Source organism: Phyllostomus discolor, chromosome 5, assembly GCF_004126475.2.
Source record: "Phyllostomus discolor isolate MPI-MPIP mPhyDis1 chromosome 5, mPhyDis1.pri.v3, whole genome shotgun sequence".
NCBI classification, from domain to species: Eukaryota; Metazoa; Chordata; class Mammalia; order Chiroptera; family Phyllostomidae; genus Phyllostomus; species Phyllostomus discolor.
In genome coordinates this window covers 46811223-46828385 of record NC_040907.2, presented here as the reverse complement: position 1 = coordinate 46828385, position 17163 = coordinate 46811223, and the positions used below count along the sequence as shown (strand labels likewise).

The window sequence follows — 17163 nt, the reverse complement described above, 5'->3', positions numbered from 1 at the left end:
CCACAGAATTTCTGATTCATTACTTATAAGTGGAGCCTGAGAATCTGCATTTCTAATAAGTTTCGAGGCCTGTGGGTCTGAGGACCACACTTTGAGAAACACTGGGATAGTTCATTGTCTTTGAAGGTATGTTGATAGTAGAGTTCGTCTTTAATCAGTATTTAGGGATTTGTAGGAGGCCTTGTCTGAGCTGGAGCTGCAACTTTGCAGACACTGCTGCTTAGGGCAGGGTAAAACCCAAAGCAGAGAGTTGAAGGGCATGGGGATGGTGGGTGGGAAGAGCCTAGAGAGGCGTAAGGAGGAAATAGAGGGAAAGGAAAATTGTGGGGCTCAAGCGAGAGGCAGAAACCCAACTTGACACAGATCTCACTGCCATGTGATGTGATTGCTTCACTGAGTTTGATCCCGAGGTGGTGACAAGAGCTGTACCTGAAGCAGATGGATGAGGCCCTGAAGGATTTCTTGTACTCCCTTCTGTATTAAAGAGCAGAAATGGCCAAATTCCTTGAACTTTCATAATGATACTCATTTTTTGACTGTGTATTAATCACCAGATGGGGAACTCCTTCTTTTGGGCAAATGAGGTCAGAAAGGTAAGCTGTGACAATTAAATGGCCACATTTCTTTTATTTTTTCGATATGGCTGGAATCTAAGTTGAACAGATGTACGCAGCTTTTTTCCCCATAATTCTAAGACATGATTTTTGATGTGTAAGTTCACATGGAAACATCAAAGCAGAAAAAGATGCAACTTTTAAACCCAATTTTTACATTCCATTTGATTGTAACTATTTCATATATTATTTTGATTTTAAAAATTAAAATCTTGCCATATATAGGTGGATTATATATGCTCATGAAATCATTGGGATTCTCCCTGCAACCTGTGATCACTAGCAAAAGAATGCCAAGGTCTATTTTTTAAAAGCCTATTTTAAAAAATTATTTCAATGAAATAGCAGTAAATAGGAATTATGATTCCCCTTTCTATGAAATGTCAATCATTAGGAGGAATAGTATTAAAATTCCCAAATACCTTCATGATAGTGATATTCAGGAAATAATATTTTATGGTAAACATTTTTAATAAACAGCAGCATAAAATAATCAGTGTTTAATATCATCTCTGGTGTGTGGAGTACAAATGCGTATATCCTCCATATAAAATAGCCTTTTTGTCATTACAATTCCATGCTTTTCTATTTTAAATGCCCATAACAACAAATCAAACATTAAGTAATACAGTGATTAAATGCATGCAGTGAAAATAAGAAAAGATATGGGAGGGTGAGATATCTGAATATTGCCATTATATATTTAAAGAAAATCTACATTGAGTTAAAAACAAAGAAACGAAGGAAACAAGGAAACAGGCCAGATATAAAAATGCAAAGATATATTTTCACTTCTGTGATACAAACCATAAACAATAGTTTTGTGCAAAAAAAGAGAAAAGATTTGAAAATAAAGTCATCTTACAAAAAACATTGTCAACAAAGCAAAAGATATTTTTCAGTTTGTGGAAAAAATACTATTTTAATACAAAAGGGACTGTGTTATGTAGTATCACAGTGCTATTATAAAATACATTATTACAAGTGGTTTTGAAATTTAGTTTGCTCACCTTAATGACTTCAGTAATTATAAAATGCTTAAAATAAATGTTATAGTTCTTTATAAAAAACTAACTTGAATTTATTTTTTTAACCATAGCAATGTTTTTCCAGAGTAGGTATTTTACTGGCTCATGGAATGCTAATTTCCCTTTAAGGGACTCCTAGAAAAACTCAGATTCACTGAAATTGTGTTTACTTGAAATAAATATTCTTGGAAAACAATTGATTGTCGTTATGATATACAAAATTGTGGTTTGAATCTTCATCACTAAACAGTTGCATAGCAACAAAAGGATACAAATATTCTCCTCTACCCAAAGTTAAGAAATGTAACTTTTGAATCAGCTTATTTATGCCAGAAAAAGATGCCTTAATTTATCTCTGACTGAATTTGGATATAGCCAACTCTTTTAAGTTCACAGTACCTATGTTTTTGTGTTTGTTGTTTGAAGATTCAGCATTTGGGAAAATTGCAGCACATTTTGGTAAACATATTTTCATGATTTCTCATCCTAATTTGATTTCTTTAAAAATTGAAACATCAATGTGCTTCTAATTCTCTTACATTCTCCTCATCAAATATCATTTGCAGGAATTACTTTATATCTGGTAAGTCTCTTTATAAGTCTCTTTAGCTATAAAATAAAAAAAGAGAGAGACTTGGAGACATTGTTCTTAGAATAAAGGAGCTATTTTTTAATAAGAGAAAAATCAACCATAACATTCCTTTCTATATAAAACTTGAAACCCATCCATAAGAATTCTAAACTTGGCAGAAGATGGCTAGCAAGTAAATGGCACGAGATGCCCATTGGTTACCTTCCTCTAACTAAGGCAAAAACAATCATGTTGCTTCTATTTATCAGCTAAAAAAATTCAGTTCATGGTAAGTTTTGAAGTGAGAGCTCAGTACTTGTTTCTTAAAAATACTGTAATATTTTACAAAATAGAATTCATAGTCTTTGGATTCCAACTAACCCTATGAATAAATTGTCATAACTCTCGGTACTGAAATGAAATCTGTGAATATTTCCAGATCAGAAAAAAAAAAGTGAGAGCAACTTTGAATATTGGTGTCAGAGTTTCCTACTTCCCCAGAGCCACTGAACCACTCGGAGGTGGGATGTTGCGAGCACTGAGGTGCTGGTCTGCAGCCACACCTCTATTCTTCAATGTTATCCGTCCAGGGAAGCTCCTGCAAGGCTGTCCCCATGGGAACCCTTGTTCCTCTCCCACGGATGCTGATCGAGGCCCAGGGGCCATGTTCCTGACTGTGCTTCCTTTGGTGCCTCATTTCTAATACAACAAAATAAACTATCACTACCAACCAGTAATCAATTCCAATATCCATGTCTAGCCTTCTTATGGTCTGAAGCCCTATATTTGTTTCAAGGGCTTGTGTAAACACGCTGTGGAAAAAGAAAATGTAGAAAAGGCCTTCATGATCAGCAGAGGAGATTCACAAAGAGCCACACTCTGCACCTTCCCAAAGAAGCCCCAATGTGTACAAGGCTTCAGGGGAACTTAACTCTCATCTTATGGCTCATTTCCATGTGGGATTTCAAATTTGGCCTAAGGTTTCCTCATTGATTCTGAACATCACTTCGACACAAAGATGCATAAAGTCTAAACTGAATCAACATAATTCCTGAACATATGTCCTGAAGAAAAGACAGCAGGTAGACAAATGCTATGGTATATACATTTTGGGGAGAGACCAGTCATGGTGACTCAAAGTGAAATACACAGAGCACCATGTGACTTTCCTTTTTGGTTTGATGCATAACCACAAGGATCTTTTCCTCTTCACTGGTTTGTAGGTTTCAGTACTTGAAACCAGCGGTGCCGACCTCAGTGCCGTGGCATACACCCTGTGAGGCCTTAGTCCCACAGCGTCCCTTCTGGCTGGTGTCTGCCCCGCTTGGTAAGACACAATTAAACTTCACAGAAGATACCTGTTGCAGTATCTGCTAAATGAGAACCGTACTTTTATAAAAACATTTGAATATACATCTTTTCTACGGCTTTCTAGTTTTTTCTGTGTACCGCATTTACAAAAGTTGTGCATTTTATAATTCTGCAGAAATCATAGATTCGGTGTGTCCATGAATATTGGAGTCTCCTAGCAAAGATGGTTGCTTTGAGTCTATTTTGTAGGGTTTTTGAGATTTGTTGCCAAAAACGGTGATACCCATTCCACTGGGATGGTTTGGAATTGACATGTGTGGTAGTAAAGGAATATTTGCTTCCTGATTGGATCCTGATGAGGGCAAGCTGGTCACATGGCCAGTGCTCGTCGACCCACTGGCACTGCTCGGGGACCGGCTCTTGGGAGGTGGGCAGTGCTGAATCACTCTGGGAGGACCTGGTGGCTGGTAGTGGGCAGCTGGAAACGCTGCATAGCCAGGAGGTATTGGGTAGCCATTGATGGGGATGAATCTCTGGTTCTGAGGTATCGGCGGGCCAATGAAACCAGCAATCTGGCCCTGTGGTGTAATACCCTGGCTCGGGAACATATAATTGGGATATCTGGGGTTACTGAGATTGCTCACGGGGCTGGCACTGAGGGAGGTTGTCTGCGTGGTGGCGTTCCCCCCCGAAGGAGTAGTAGAGCTGGTGTGACTCGAGAGTCCCTCCCAGGACCGAAGCCGGACATGAATATCTTTAAATCTCGGTCTCCTAGAAGGAATCTCATTCCAGCATTCTGTCATGAGGCTGTACATTCTGGGCGGGCAGTCTTCGGAGCAGGGTAACAGCTGTCGTTTTCTCACCATTTCGATCACTTCCTGGTTACTGAACCCATAATACGGCTGGAGTCCAAAACTGAAAATCTCCCACAAGACAACCCCAAAAGACCAGATATCTGAATCAGAGGAGAATTTGCCATACATGATGGCTTCAGGGGGCATCCAGCGAATGGGCAGCAAAGACTTGCTCTGCACCCTGTAGTAATCGGCGGAGTATATTTCTCTGGAAAGCCCAAGGTCTGAAATCTTTACATGAAGTTGCTCTCCGATTAAAATATTGCGAGCGGCAAGGTCCTTGTGGACAAAGAAATGACTGGACAGGTATTCCATGCCAGCTGCGATCTGAATTGCAATGTGCAGAAAATCTCCGTGATCTAGGCTGGATTTTACAGTCCCATCTTCATCACTGCTACAGCCAACATCCGAATGTGGGGATCGCATGATGAGGAACTCGTGGAGGTCCCCCTGATTCATATACTCAAAAAGCATACACACAGGTTGCTCCTGAGTGACAGCACCTAGAAGGCAGACGATGTTGGGGTGGTGGAGTTCGGCCATCAGAGAGGCTTCCTGTTGAAATTCTGTCCATTGTTGGGGGTTGTTATAGTCTTTTAAGGTCTTTATAGCAACCAACTGAGCGTGGTCCATGCCTGGGAGATAGAGATGGCCTTTATAGATCTTTCCGAAGGCACATTCACCCAATTCTTCCATAAATCGTACAGCAGAAAGGGGCAACTCCTTAGCCTTGCTCTGTAGGAAAGAAAGGAACATGTGGTTTAAAATGTTTCTTAAGGCACTTACTTGGCCATCTGGAAGGAGGAGGTGGAAAATAGAAAGTTTCTATAAATTAGATTAAGATATTGTAGGTCTATATGGTTTAAATAGTTGGCTGTAACTTAGGGGAGGTGCCATAGGCAACTTTCTGTCCCCATCCCCCTCCACACCCTTGCTCTAACAATGGTTTCCTGCTGTTGCCTAGAGTCTTGCTACTCCAGGTGTGGTCTCAGGACCAGCAACACCAGCATCACTGGCAGCTCACTATGAATGAGATGCATGGGCCCCCTCAGACCTAATAAATCGGAATGTGCACTTAATAAACCCCAGGTGAGTCTGGTGAACATCAGAGTGTGAAAAGCACTGCTGTAGATGATACTGCCTTCATTCCTAGCCTGGCACTTTGCGCGTTTGTGACTTGGTCCTTGCTGGCCGACCCTGGCTACTCCTCTGTGTGATGGGATCACTACAGGCCGGGGGTCTCCTCACTGCCCACCCCCAAACATTGTGCACATGCCTGCCCAATACCTTTGTTCCTGCAACACTTGCCAATTTTTAGGATATTTATTGCACAAAAAGCCAGAGGAACCAAAATGAAAAACTATCCTCCTGAGGTAGACAGTATAGGTGGGACGGTTTGGAATGTGCTCCTCTCTACTTATCAAATCCTTGTGTCCTCTGAAGCTCTCCCTGACCGCTTTGGTCTTTGCCTCCTCTGGAGTCCTTGTGACTTTATAGTCTGAATGCCACTACAGGCAAGAAGTAGGGTGGCAGCTGGTGACACACATGACCTCTAACCCAGGCAGTCAGATTTTGAATCCTGCATTCTCCGCTCACCAGCTGGGTGACCTTGGGTACAGTATTTAACCACCTCATGCCTCAGTCCCTTTGTCTATAAAATGGGATGCTAATACTTGATGTAATTATACTTAGCTTGAGGGATTCTTGTGAACTTTTAATATGTTAGCATTTGTAAAGTACTCAGCATGATGACTGGCACATGGTAAATGCTATTTAGTTTTTCCCGTTATTACCTTGCTGTTGCTATCTTTTTATGAGCATATTTTGTCTTAGTCAGATTTCAACTTCTTGCACTTCCCTTCATACCAATTGATATTCCTACAGCTTTGCAAGTGGGGTGCTTACTGATTGACCTTAAAGAACACAGGGGAAAGCATGCACCTCACAAGAAAAATAAGTATTAAATTGTGACATTAGATCTTGGCAGTAAATGTCTGTAGTATTATGTGTTTTCCTATTTTTTCAAATTCGCCTCGAATCTACCCTGACATTTAGTCTAATTTGTTAGGGAAAAAGTCATAAAAGCAATGCATTTGTACATAAACTGATTTTTAGAATACTCCCTGCACTTTAAATCCTCATTTGTAGAAAAAGAATCCTGCTCCGAGGCTCTCCATTGAAGCTGACGGTGCTGCAAATCCATATGGAATGCAGAGCTCTCCACACGGAGTTTAAAACAACAGTTTAGAAAATTAAGTAAAGAAAAACTTCTCTAATCCAAATTCAACTAATTTGGAATTCATGATGATCAGCTCTGTTCTAGGCTGATATTTTCCAGAGCAAAAATGCCTACTAACCTAATTATAAGTGTAAATAAACTTGCAGCAAAATACCCAGTTAAAAGGACAAGAATGGAACTGAAGATTTTGAAACATTAATTCTTCTCTGCAAGTAACATTATTATAAATAGGTCTTATATCTTCATTCAAGCAGAGATTATGGAGTTTGTATTTGAAAATGTCTTATAGGAAAGTTACTTCTACTGAAAGTAATGCTAATACTTTGCCTGAAACATTCAGTAAATTAAAGCTGGTTGATCTATTTGACTCATTATAGTATTGCTTGTAATGGCAAAAGATCAGACATAACTTAAACGTTTACCTAGAGGAGACATCAGATTAATTATGGTGGAACTAGTAAATACAATAGTATATATATATAAGAACAAGCGAGTACTCTTTCTATGTCCTGGTATGGAAAGATCTGCAAAATCCTATTGCTAAGTTAAAAAAAAATCAATTAATGGTGTTCTGCCTTTGCATGAAAGAGGAGAAGAAAAAGAATATTTCTTCGCACGTGCAAAAAAGAAACTCTGAAAGGATGCTCAGGAAACAGCAGTGGTTATTGGGAGGGGACACAGGTAACAAGTAGGCGGGACGGACAGCAGTGGAAGATTTTTCACCTCATGCTTTTTTATTCTTTCAAAATTTTGAACCAGGAAAATATATTACCAATTCAAAAAATAATTAAAAAAACATATGACCAATCTTTCCATCTGACTGAATCAGGAAATTTCCTCTGCAATCACAGGTCCATGTGCTATTTTTCCTTTTGCTTCTGGAGGCTGGATTCTTGTGGGCGCCATGGAGTTCCTTTGGGGGAACAGCATGCAGGTAACCAGAAAGTCACGCCCTGAACCATCCCTACTTTTTTCTTTTGCAGTGCTCAGATAATTGTGCTTTTGTGGCAAGAACAAGCCAAGGTGAATTCTTCCTGCATGACATTAAGATTCAAATTTCCATCAGAACTTTTCCTAATGATGTAAATGATCCTAATATATATTAAGGTCCCTTGAAAGACATTACTTTTTTATCTAAACAAGGTCCCCTGGCTTTTAGGGATAGAGAAGGGCAAAGGACTGAATAATACACGTCTTTTGAGGGAAAATGGGAATTAGGAACTAAACCCAAGGACTATTAGACTGATACAATGAGGAATTATCACTCCCCTTCTCCTGCCCCTGCTGAAATTAAACCACTGGCAGCATGGTGTAATTCAAACCAAGTGAGTTTGGACTCATACAAATCTGAATCTGCATCTTGGAACTGTTGCCTTCTATAATAGTTAATACTTATACAGCATATACTATGTGTGAAACATTGTTCTAAGCACTGAGCAAATACTAACTCATTTAATACAGCTCCCCTGTGGGATAGGTCCTGTACATGAGCTGGCTGATCTTGGGAGAATGTCTGAACTTTTCTGAACCTCTATTTCCATAGCTCTGAAATAATATTTAGCTTCCATAGTTACAGTAGGGATTAGATGCATCAATGTATGAAAGCAATTTCTACCTTTTAAATACTGTTTAAATAAATCTTATTTTCCTTATTAGGAAATTAATCTAGGAAGTGAAGTAAATGCAAATGGTTTAGATACATTTATAGCCTAAGAAGTTCTAGACAGTTTTCTATAATTCCCTGTATGTTTCTTAAAAAATATGCTGTTTCCTCTTGTTAATCTTTCTCTGGTCTCCTATAGTTGTTAGCTTTTAAAACAATTCTTGAAACTATGCCAGAGACATTATTTTGGAGACTAAGGGTGGGTGACGAGGATGGAGGTGGAGGGACAGAGCCCATGTGGAGGAGTGGACAGTGGCAGATGGGAAGAGGAAGCAAACAGGCCAGACTTCTGGGGACCAGGAAAGGAGAGGGGCTGGACAGGACCATGGCGCCAGCCTGACATGCAGCCCCTTGGCCTCCACAACTAAGAGGCCTGGCTGCATTCCCTTGCACCAAGGTAAGTAAACTAGTTCTTTCGTATTTGCCTTTGGAAGGAGAACTTTTACTCTTGCCATTTTACAGATGAAGAAAGAAGTTTTAAAAAGCATCAAGCATTTGCTGATCAGTGTGGCTGTTGGTTGGAGCATTGTCTTATATACCAAAATGTTGCAGGTTCGATCCCCAGTTGGGGCGTGTATGGAAAGCAACCAATTGCTATTTTTCTCTCACATCAATGCTTCTCTCTCTCTCTCAAAAAAATCAATAAACCTATTTTAAAAATTAAAAAGGAAAAAGTATCAAGAATTTTCAGGAGAGCCCAAAGAGCTGCCCTTACATGGGCGAGGCCCACCACCCTGCACTAGGCCAGCTCTGTCTGAGAGAAGCCCTCTGGCCAGTCACCCTGGTTTGACCCGCAGTGCCTCCGGGCTCGGCCTGGGGCCCAACACCGTGCAGGGCTGTGAGGTCAGCCTTCGGCATGTGGCCACTCAGTGGAATTATAATTGTTCTTCCTCCCTGTCCAGGGACATGAAAGAGTAGTGAGTGCATTTCGACCCAAAGTGTGTCTTGTCACATCTCACCAATACTACCTGGTGGGCCATCTCGCAGGGAGCCTCAAATCTTCTCCAGCCTATAAAAAAAGGAGGAGTTTGCCAGACCTACTCATAGCCAAATTTGGGGGTTTGCTTCAGAAAGAAGCCCGAAAAGCAACTCAAATCTTTCCTTCAAACACCTGTGCAGCAGCCGGCATAGACATACCCAGAGAAAACTGCCCAGAGCTTGGTTTCAGGGGAACAATTTACACAGTGATTTGCATTTTTAAAATGCTCCAGTTACTTGGTACAAATGAGTCTTAACTACAGACTCATTTTCAAATTTTACATAAATCCTGAACTAGTTAAAAAATCATAAAAACCCTTATAGAAGCAGTCAGTAGACTGTACGGTAACGGCAGGAAATTAGCTGTATTGTTGAGGAACAGATGGTTTACATTATACAAACCCTTTAGGCTAAACTTGTTTAGGTCTGGCATATTGTAAATTATATTTTAGTAATGAAAGTGAAATGACCTCTGCTTGACCTCAAGTGGGGTTTGTCTGTTTGAACCAATGTAGTGGAAAACTATGAAAGAAAATGAAGTCATAAAGTTTTGGCAGTTCAATTTTGGCTCATTTCAAGTTAAGGGGTTATAAATCTGTTTAGTTTCTGTTTGACAAGTATTTGTCATACAGGGATGTACGAAATGTAAAGAAGTGTAAAATACACATGAGGCACGGTGCCAAAGTAAACCCAGTACAAAGGGAAACTGGAATGAATAGGGTCCTGGACTCCTATCTCTTTATCACTCCCTCCATTAGCTGAATGACAAGATGGGCTCGGTTTATTATATGCTGTAAGGCAATTAAGTACCTTAAAACTGAAACAGGCTTTCAGTTTAAATGTTAACATTTTTACTTCTCAAAGTAAACACACATCTGCCCCAGTGCCGTTTTAAAAATTATATAATTTGGGGTGGGGGGGGAGAAAAATCAAAGTTGATTTAGAAGTTGATACATTACTACTCTACAATCTGACTGAGCCTCTTCCCTTAGAGATTTCTGAAGAGCAACTGTAGGGGAGACGCTTTAGATGTGAGTCATTTAGCCATGAGTCAGATGGGACTGTTGCAGCACTGTCGAAACTGCTGACAGAGAGGCCAGGCTGATGGTGTCTTCTCCCACCTGAGTAGTGAATATGAAGTAGGAACATGTGAAGCTTTCAGATATATTAACTTGAGATGGGAAAGCAATGAACCAGGGGTAGAGTTTTAAAAAATTCTAATTATGTAGGTGGCAGGCAGATGGATAAGGAAGACAGTCTCAGTGACTGTATCTCCACTTTTGGAAGTTACACCTTAGGTGCTAATACATTTGACATGACTCCTTTGGGTGGCACGGCTTACTGCTAACCTCCCATTTCCTGCTGACTTCACACAAGTGACTGCCATCAGACACCCGGTGAGGATTGCATGATAGCCACCGACATTTGTGTGCAGCGTGGGTCCCTCTGGACTTTGGGCCTCTAACCTGAACAGGGTATGAATGCTCTATGTTGGAGTCCGACTTGAAGTTGACACACAGATAAAAAGCAGAGCTACATTCCTCGGGACAGGAAGGGGGTTCCAATAGCAGGTGGTAAAATAGAACTGAAGTTCATATTTATGCAATCGGCCTGCCCCTCCCCCTGGGGTCCCTACAGTTCCTGTACCGGTTCCTTTCCTAAGGCCTGGCTGCAAGACTGCTGCCCTTTCACAAAACTCTTTTCGCTATGCATTTGCCGATGCTGGCTGGACACAAATGCCTCTAGAAGAGCAGTTTCCATACAGTGCCACCTGTCCTCAGCCCCATAAGGAATAATGAAGCAGATTCTGGCCCTACTGAAATTAGAGGGGTGCTCTGGGTGACAGAAGGACATTACTAGGTCCTTTGTCTCTTTGGAAGCACAGTTTTCTTTGAGATGGGTATTGCTTGAGAGCTGACGTGCTCTCTGAATCTCAAGTACTAACCAACATACTCTACATCAGAGCAGGTACTGAACCCCCCTGGAGAGTTTGCTAAAGCACACAGTGTGAAACCCTACTGTACTCCCAGAGTTTCTTTCTTTCTTTTTTCTAAGATTTTAAATTTATTTTTATTTTTAGAGAGAGGGGAAAGGAGGGAGAAAGAGATGGAGAGAAAGATCAACATGTGGTTGCCTCTTGCATGCCCCCTACTGGGTACCTGGCCCACAACCCAGGCATGTGCCCTGACTGGGAATCCAACCAGCGACCCTTTGGTTCACAGGCTGGTACTCCATCCACTGAGCCACACCAGCCAGGGCCAGAGTTTCTGATTCTGTAGGTCAGAGAGTTTGATTTTCTAACAAGTTCCCAGGAATGAGGATGATCCTGGAATGGAGGCTTCACTTTGAGAACCACTGGAACACAAGAATGTGCCTTCTGGATCAGACAATTACCGAGTGATCTGGGCCCCTGCTCTTTGCATGATGAATGTCCACAGTGTGTTTGAAGGACCTGATGAAGCCACTCTGACTTACACAACACAGAGAAGTTAATACTCTACTTCAGAAGATGCTTTGGAAATGTCAACTAGAGAAAAATGTAAGATTCACTAACTGTTATTTATTGGGTAAATATTCTGCATGGCTACTGTCTTAGCAAGATTCATTGACATATAAGTCACTCCAGAGCTTGGGCCATGTCATCAGTTTATACTATTTTCATGTGCAGCCAATTGTGTGGGATATATTTTAACAGCTGGTTTCATCAGTCAACTGATACTGCAAATATGATGTACCAAAGAGTATCCATACAGAATAGTACATGAGCCATGCAAGAACCATGGAAAAAGAAGACATAGCTCCTATGCTAGATGCTTGTCATCTGAGCTTAATAACAGATAGCATGTATTACTGGATACCTGCCACGTGCCAGACACTGAGATCATAATGCAGGCTATGATTTTTTGGAGTGTTTATGTGTTATGCTATAAATACTTCATACCTATGAACTCATTTCATCTTCACAGCCCTATAAAATTGGTCATTATGACTAGTACCCCCATTTTACAGAGGGAGAACCTGAGGATGAGAGCAGTTAAGTGATCCCACAGTTAGTAGCTTATAAATTCAGATTCCAGAGTCTCTTCCCAATGACTACTCTCCAGTCCCTTGTCTGCTCTCTAGGCGCTTATGGCATTAATTCACTTAATTGTGATGAGGATCCCAATCCTGCGAGATTCATGCAATGATTGCTCCATTTCATGATCAAGAAATGAAGGCATTCATGGTTAAGTAGCTTATCTCAAAAAGCACCACTGTGAAGTGCTGATGCCGATTTGGAGCCGGCTGTGCCTGACTCCAAAGCTGGAGAAATTTTCTGGGAAGAAGTGGCAGCTACCCTTCAATCTTCAACAAGGCCCACAGTTTCCAAAGCGGGAAGCCCACTGGTGCACAAGTGGGATGTCTATGTGAGTTGTTCTCTGGTCCCTGAGGCTCTAGACCCTCCTCTGCTCGATCCTCCGCTGTCCCTGTCAGTGACCCGGATACATGAACATGACTTTTCAGCAGCAGCCTTTGCCTGAATTGGACACAAGAGCCCTAGAGAGCATATGAAATTGAGATTTTTTAGTATCTGGACTTGGTTGTTGATAGGAATCTGTTTGACTCCAAAGACTATTATCCTTTCTTGTGCATTTTACTCATTCTTAGATAAACAGTGTTAGAATTGTGAAACAATGGACTCCACTCATAAATGGAAATGATTACATTTTAAAGGCTTAAAGGCCACAGCCATTTTATTTTAGGAGGTTATGGACATTTTCAAAGACTGTAGCTGAACTAAGTGCCTTTTGGCTTAGGCAATCACATTCTAGAGGGAGTTTCAACCGATCGTTCACCACACTGGCTCGGAGTGCAGTGGCACTTCTCTGGAAGTGATTTAACATCAGAAACAGCTCTTTTCTCTGTAACATAACTTTCTAATAGTTAGTTTGAATGCTTGGTGGTGGCCAGGGCTGATTCTGTGGTGGAGTTACTTTGTAATGTCAATGGGAGAGGTTCTATTCTGCCTGGAAATAGGCAGAACAGATGACAGTAATTTTAACGTCAGCCCGAGCCACCACACACTCGTCACATGGGCCTGTGTGTTTCAGTCCACCCAGGAATTAAAGCAACAGAGTAAAACGGGGAAGAGGCATTTGAGCTCTGGGCCTGGGAAGACCCGGGTTCAAGTTTTGGCTCTATCACTCACTAGCTCTGTGACTTTGGGCAAACTTTTCATCTCAAGCCTCAGTTTTCTCACTCCCAATATTAACACCTCAAATAATACGTGCTCAAAATTAATACCTGCTTCATAGGGTTATTATTAGAGATTCTGTTGAGATAATGCATGTGGGGTACTTCGGTTAATTCCTAGGACCCATTTATAATATATATGTTCACAGTACTCACTCGTCCTAGAAGTGAAGTTTCTACAGACATGTTTAAGCTGAGGCCCTGTACTGGACAGCCTCCCAGCCCTCAGTGCCAGGCCATCTCTGCCCCGTGGGTTTGTATCCAGGGGAATGGCGTGTGGGGCAGCAGGTTCACGCTAACTGGGTGAGCACGAGAAATACCCTGAGTGACTCCCTCCCCTCTGTCCTCACCCCAGTTAACCATGTGGGCTGCCGGCTCCCACAGCTTCCCCTCAACCCACATCATCCTGTGCACAGAATTTGGTAGTTTATTTCAAAGTTTGTGGTTGTTCATATTATCATCACAATAAAAATAATAGTAACTTCTAGCTGCTGAGTACTTGTGAGGTGCAGACACACTATGTTGAAGTGCCAGAAATGCCTCTTTAGGAAGAGACTGGTGGTTGTCAGAGGCTGGAGTGTGGACTGTGGGTGAAATGGGTGAAGGGAGTTAAAAGGTACAAACTTCGGATTATAAAATAAATAAGTCCAGGGGGTGTAATGTGCAGCATGGAGACTATCATTAATAATACTGTGTATTTCAAATGGGCTCTGAGAGTAAACCTTGAGAGTCTCATCACAAGAAAAAAAAATTTTGTGACTATGTATGGTGACGAATGTTAACCACACCTGTGGAGGCCGTATCACAATACAAACCAGTACCGAGTCCCAATATTGTACACTTGAAACCAATATAATGTTGTATGTCAATTATATTTCAATAAGACAATCAAAAATATCTCTTTCAAGTCCTATTTTTATTCTGGTGTATAGGTGAGAAAAAATTTTCAGAGAATTTGCCTAAGATCTCATGGCCAGTAAACAATGCAGGCAATATTTGTAATCATAGCTCTCTGCCTCCACATCCTTGCTCTTTGGAGGATATCACACTACTTCCCAGAAAGAGACTAAGAAAACAATGCGGCTGGAAAGGTAAGTTAGGTCCAGAGAGTACGGACTCTTGGATGCTGGGAGAAAGAATGCTATGCTTTGAGATTAGTCCTTCCAGAATCATTACATTGAGTGGGAGCCAAGGTGATGCCAGGGATGAAATGAGCATGAGGGAGAAAAAGAGAAAGAGGACTGGCAAGCACTAGGGGATGCTCCAGTTCCAGAAGTTAATGGGAGAGCCAGGGAAGAAAACGGGGGGATGGGAGGAAAGCCAAGACAAAGTATTTCAAGATGGTAGCTAAGAATATCAGATGCTCCAGAGAAATGGAAGAGGAAGCCTTGGAAAGGTCACTGGATGAAATGACAGCGATGGAGACTCCGGGGAGGTCCATGCCAAGAGAATGATGAGCTCAGAAGCCTGGGGCCACAGTGGCTTCAAGGGAGTAAGGGGAAGAGTTATTGAGGACGTTCCAGTGTCAACTGGCTAGGACAGAGGACATTTTTTCTTTGCTCTTAGAGAAGAAGAGGGATAGAGAACCATTGATGTGAGGAAGAAATATTGACGAACTGCCTCCTGCATGTGCCTGGACAGTGGATCAAACTGCAACCTGGGTACGTGCCCTAGACCTGGAATTGAACCTGCCACCTTTTGGTTATGGGACGACGCTCCAACCAACTGAGTCACACTGGCCACAGCCACAATAGGGTTTTTGGATGGAAGCATATTGCTAGCAAAATGAACAGGCCCATAAAATATAATCAAGTGTCAGTATATCCAGCAGCTACTTTGGCTGGAGAAGGAAGGGAGAGATGAATTGCCTGGCAGTGAAGAGACCGAGAAGCTGACTAGAGGGGAGGTTAAGTTGAAAAATAAAGTATAGGAACCAGCTTCAGAAAGCTAGGCAAATCCTGCTTTCCCGCAAATGCTCCTTCCATCAGCCAGGAGCTGCAGGAGTTGGATCCACAGGCTATTCAAGTGTTGGCTGCAGCCCTCCCCCAACCCCACCCGGCCCCACTCTTCCTTGTCCCTCATTCTCAAACTCCTGCACCCCTTCGCCTCTGTGGCCCTAAATCCCGCGCGGGCGAGTCACAGAGGGAAGCCAGAACAGGGCCTGCCCTATGCTTGAGGGTGGGCTCTGCCTGCTTTCTAACTCTCGGGGGAGCATGCTCCACAGCTTCCCCCTCTTACCACAGCACCCTTACCGGCTGCTCTGTTTTTCAGACATGTGACAGTTGATAGTATTCAGGGAGAAAAAAAGAATTAGGGAGAAGGGAAGTTAGGTTTATATGCTTCTCAGAAATGGTTCGTTTTCCATACTTCTTTTAAAAAGCACCTAGATTGTAAAATTCATAATGCTTACTTAGCTCACACATCACTGGAGTACTCACCAGAGGGTTTTAAAGATGGGAAAGATACTCGATTATCTCCTCCTACTGAATGGCTTAAAATCTCTTGCTGAACAAAATGAAAGGAAAATAAACAGCACTTTCCATGAACACGGCCCACTCCTGTCTCCGAACACCTGAGACCGCTGAGCCCCGGAGAGGCTACTCAAGGCCACAGGGCAGGTAGAGGTGGGGCCGGGGGAGCGTCTTCACGTCCCGACTGTTAAAGGCTCAGAGTAAAGACGCTTCTCTGGTTGGTTCACTGGCTTCGTTTCCCCAAAGGTCAGAAGGAAACTCATCAAAAGTTTTAACTGTACATCTCTCTGGGCACTCAAGCCAGGTCCTGTCAGCCAGTCTGTCTGCAGTGGCCTATTTTCTGTCCCCTCTGCAGGATGTGGATTTCCAATCTCCCAGAGGAGCCTCTTCTTAACCCAAACACTATGGGCAAATTCTAGCAGCTCAGCAAGAGGAAAGTGATGAAAACAGACAGTTCAAAAAGGGGTGTCCAACCCACGGCCCATGGGCCACATGCTGCCCTGGATGAATGCGGCCCAAAACAAAATCATAAATTTACTTAAAACATGAGTGTTTTTTTGCTTTTGTTAGTGTTTGTGTATTTAATGTGTGGTCCAAAACAGCTCTTTGTCTTCCAGTGTGGCCCAGAGATGCCAAAAGGTTGGACGCCCCTGGAAACCCTGAAGGGCACTTTCATTTGGATAAGAATATTAGAGTCTCTGACTTTCGAACTGGCCAAGGAGAAGTAAGAGTGAGGCCAGCTTCCATCCTTCATTCCTTTTGCATCTCAGCCTCCAAGTATCCTTTTGATTTTTCTCTGGTATGGTGTTTGTTTTCAGGACTTTGTTCCTCTTTCGTTCTGATGGGTGTCCCTTCCTTTTAGGTTTTATAGGTACATGTAATATTTATGCATCAGTGACCTTTCAAAGCAGTTTCAGAGACTGGCTGTTTACAGTTAGGAATTTTCTTTAAGGTCTACAAAGTCCTTTGTGCTTTTTCCAGGAAAGGCACTCAATAAGAACCAAAACAAACAACTGAATAACTCAAATCTGATTGCAGCCAAATCTCTTAGGAGAGTAAGAAAAAAAAAGTTCACATTTGTGTTTTGCTGTTTCCTTTCCCCTCTCAACCCAGTCAAATCTGCTTGAGCCATTGCTAGTTCCAGTCTGGTTCAGAATTGCCTGTGAGAGGTTTAAGGCCAAGTTGTAAGCCTTGTGTTGGA

General features: G+C 42.0%; 1 protein-coding gene across 1 annotated transcript in view; it reads right to left on the bottom strand.

The window, feature by feature from the left end:
* Window positions 1-1099: 1099 nt before the first annotated feature.
* Window positions 1100-17163, bottom strand: part of ROR1 (receptor tyrosine kinase like orphan receptor 1) — a 376952-nt gene continuing 360888 nt past the window's right edge. Inside the window, exon 9 of the mRNA XM_028511715.2 lies at window positions 1100-5113. Coding sequence (XP_028367516.1) covers window positions 3686-5113 — 1428 coding nt within the window. The 3' untranslated portion in view covers window positions 1100-3685. The remainder of the gene's footprint in view (window positions 5114-17163) is intronic.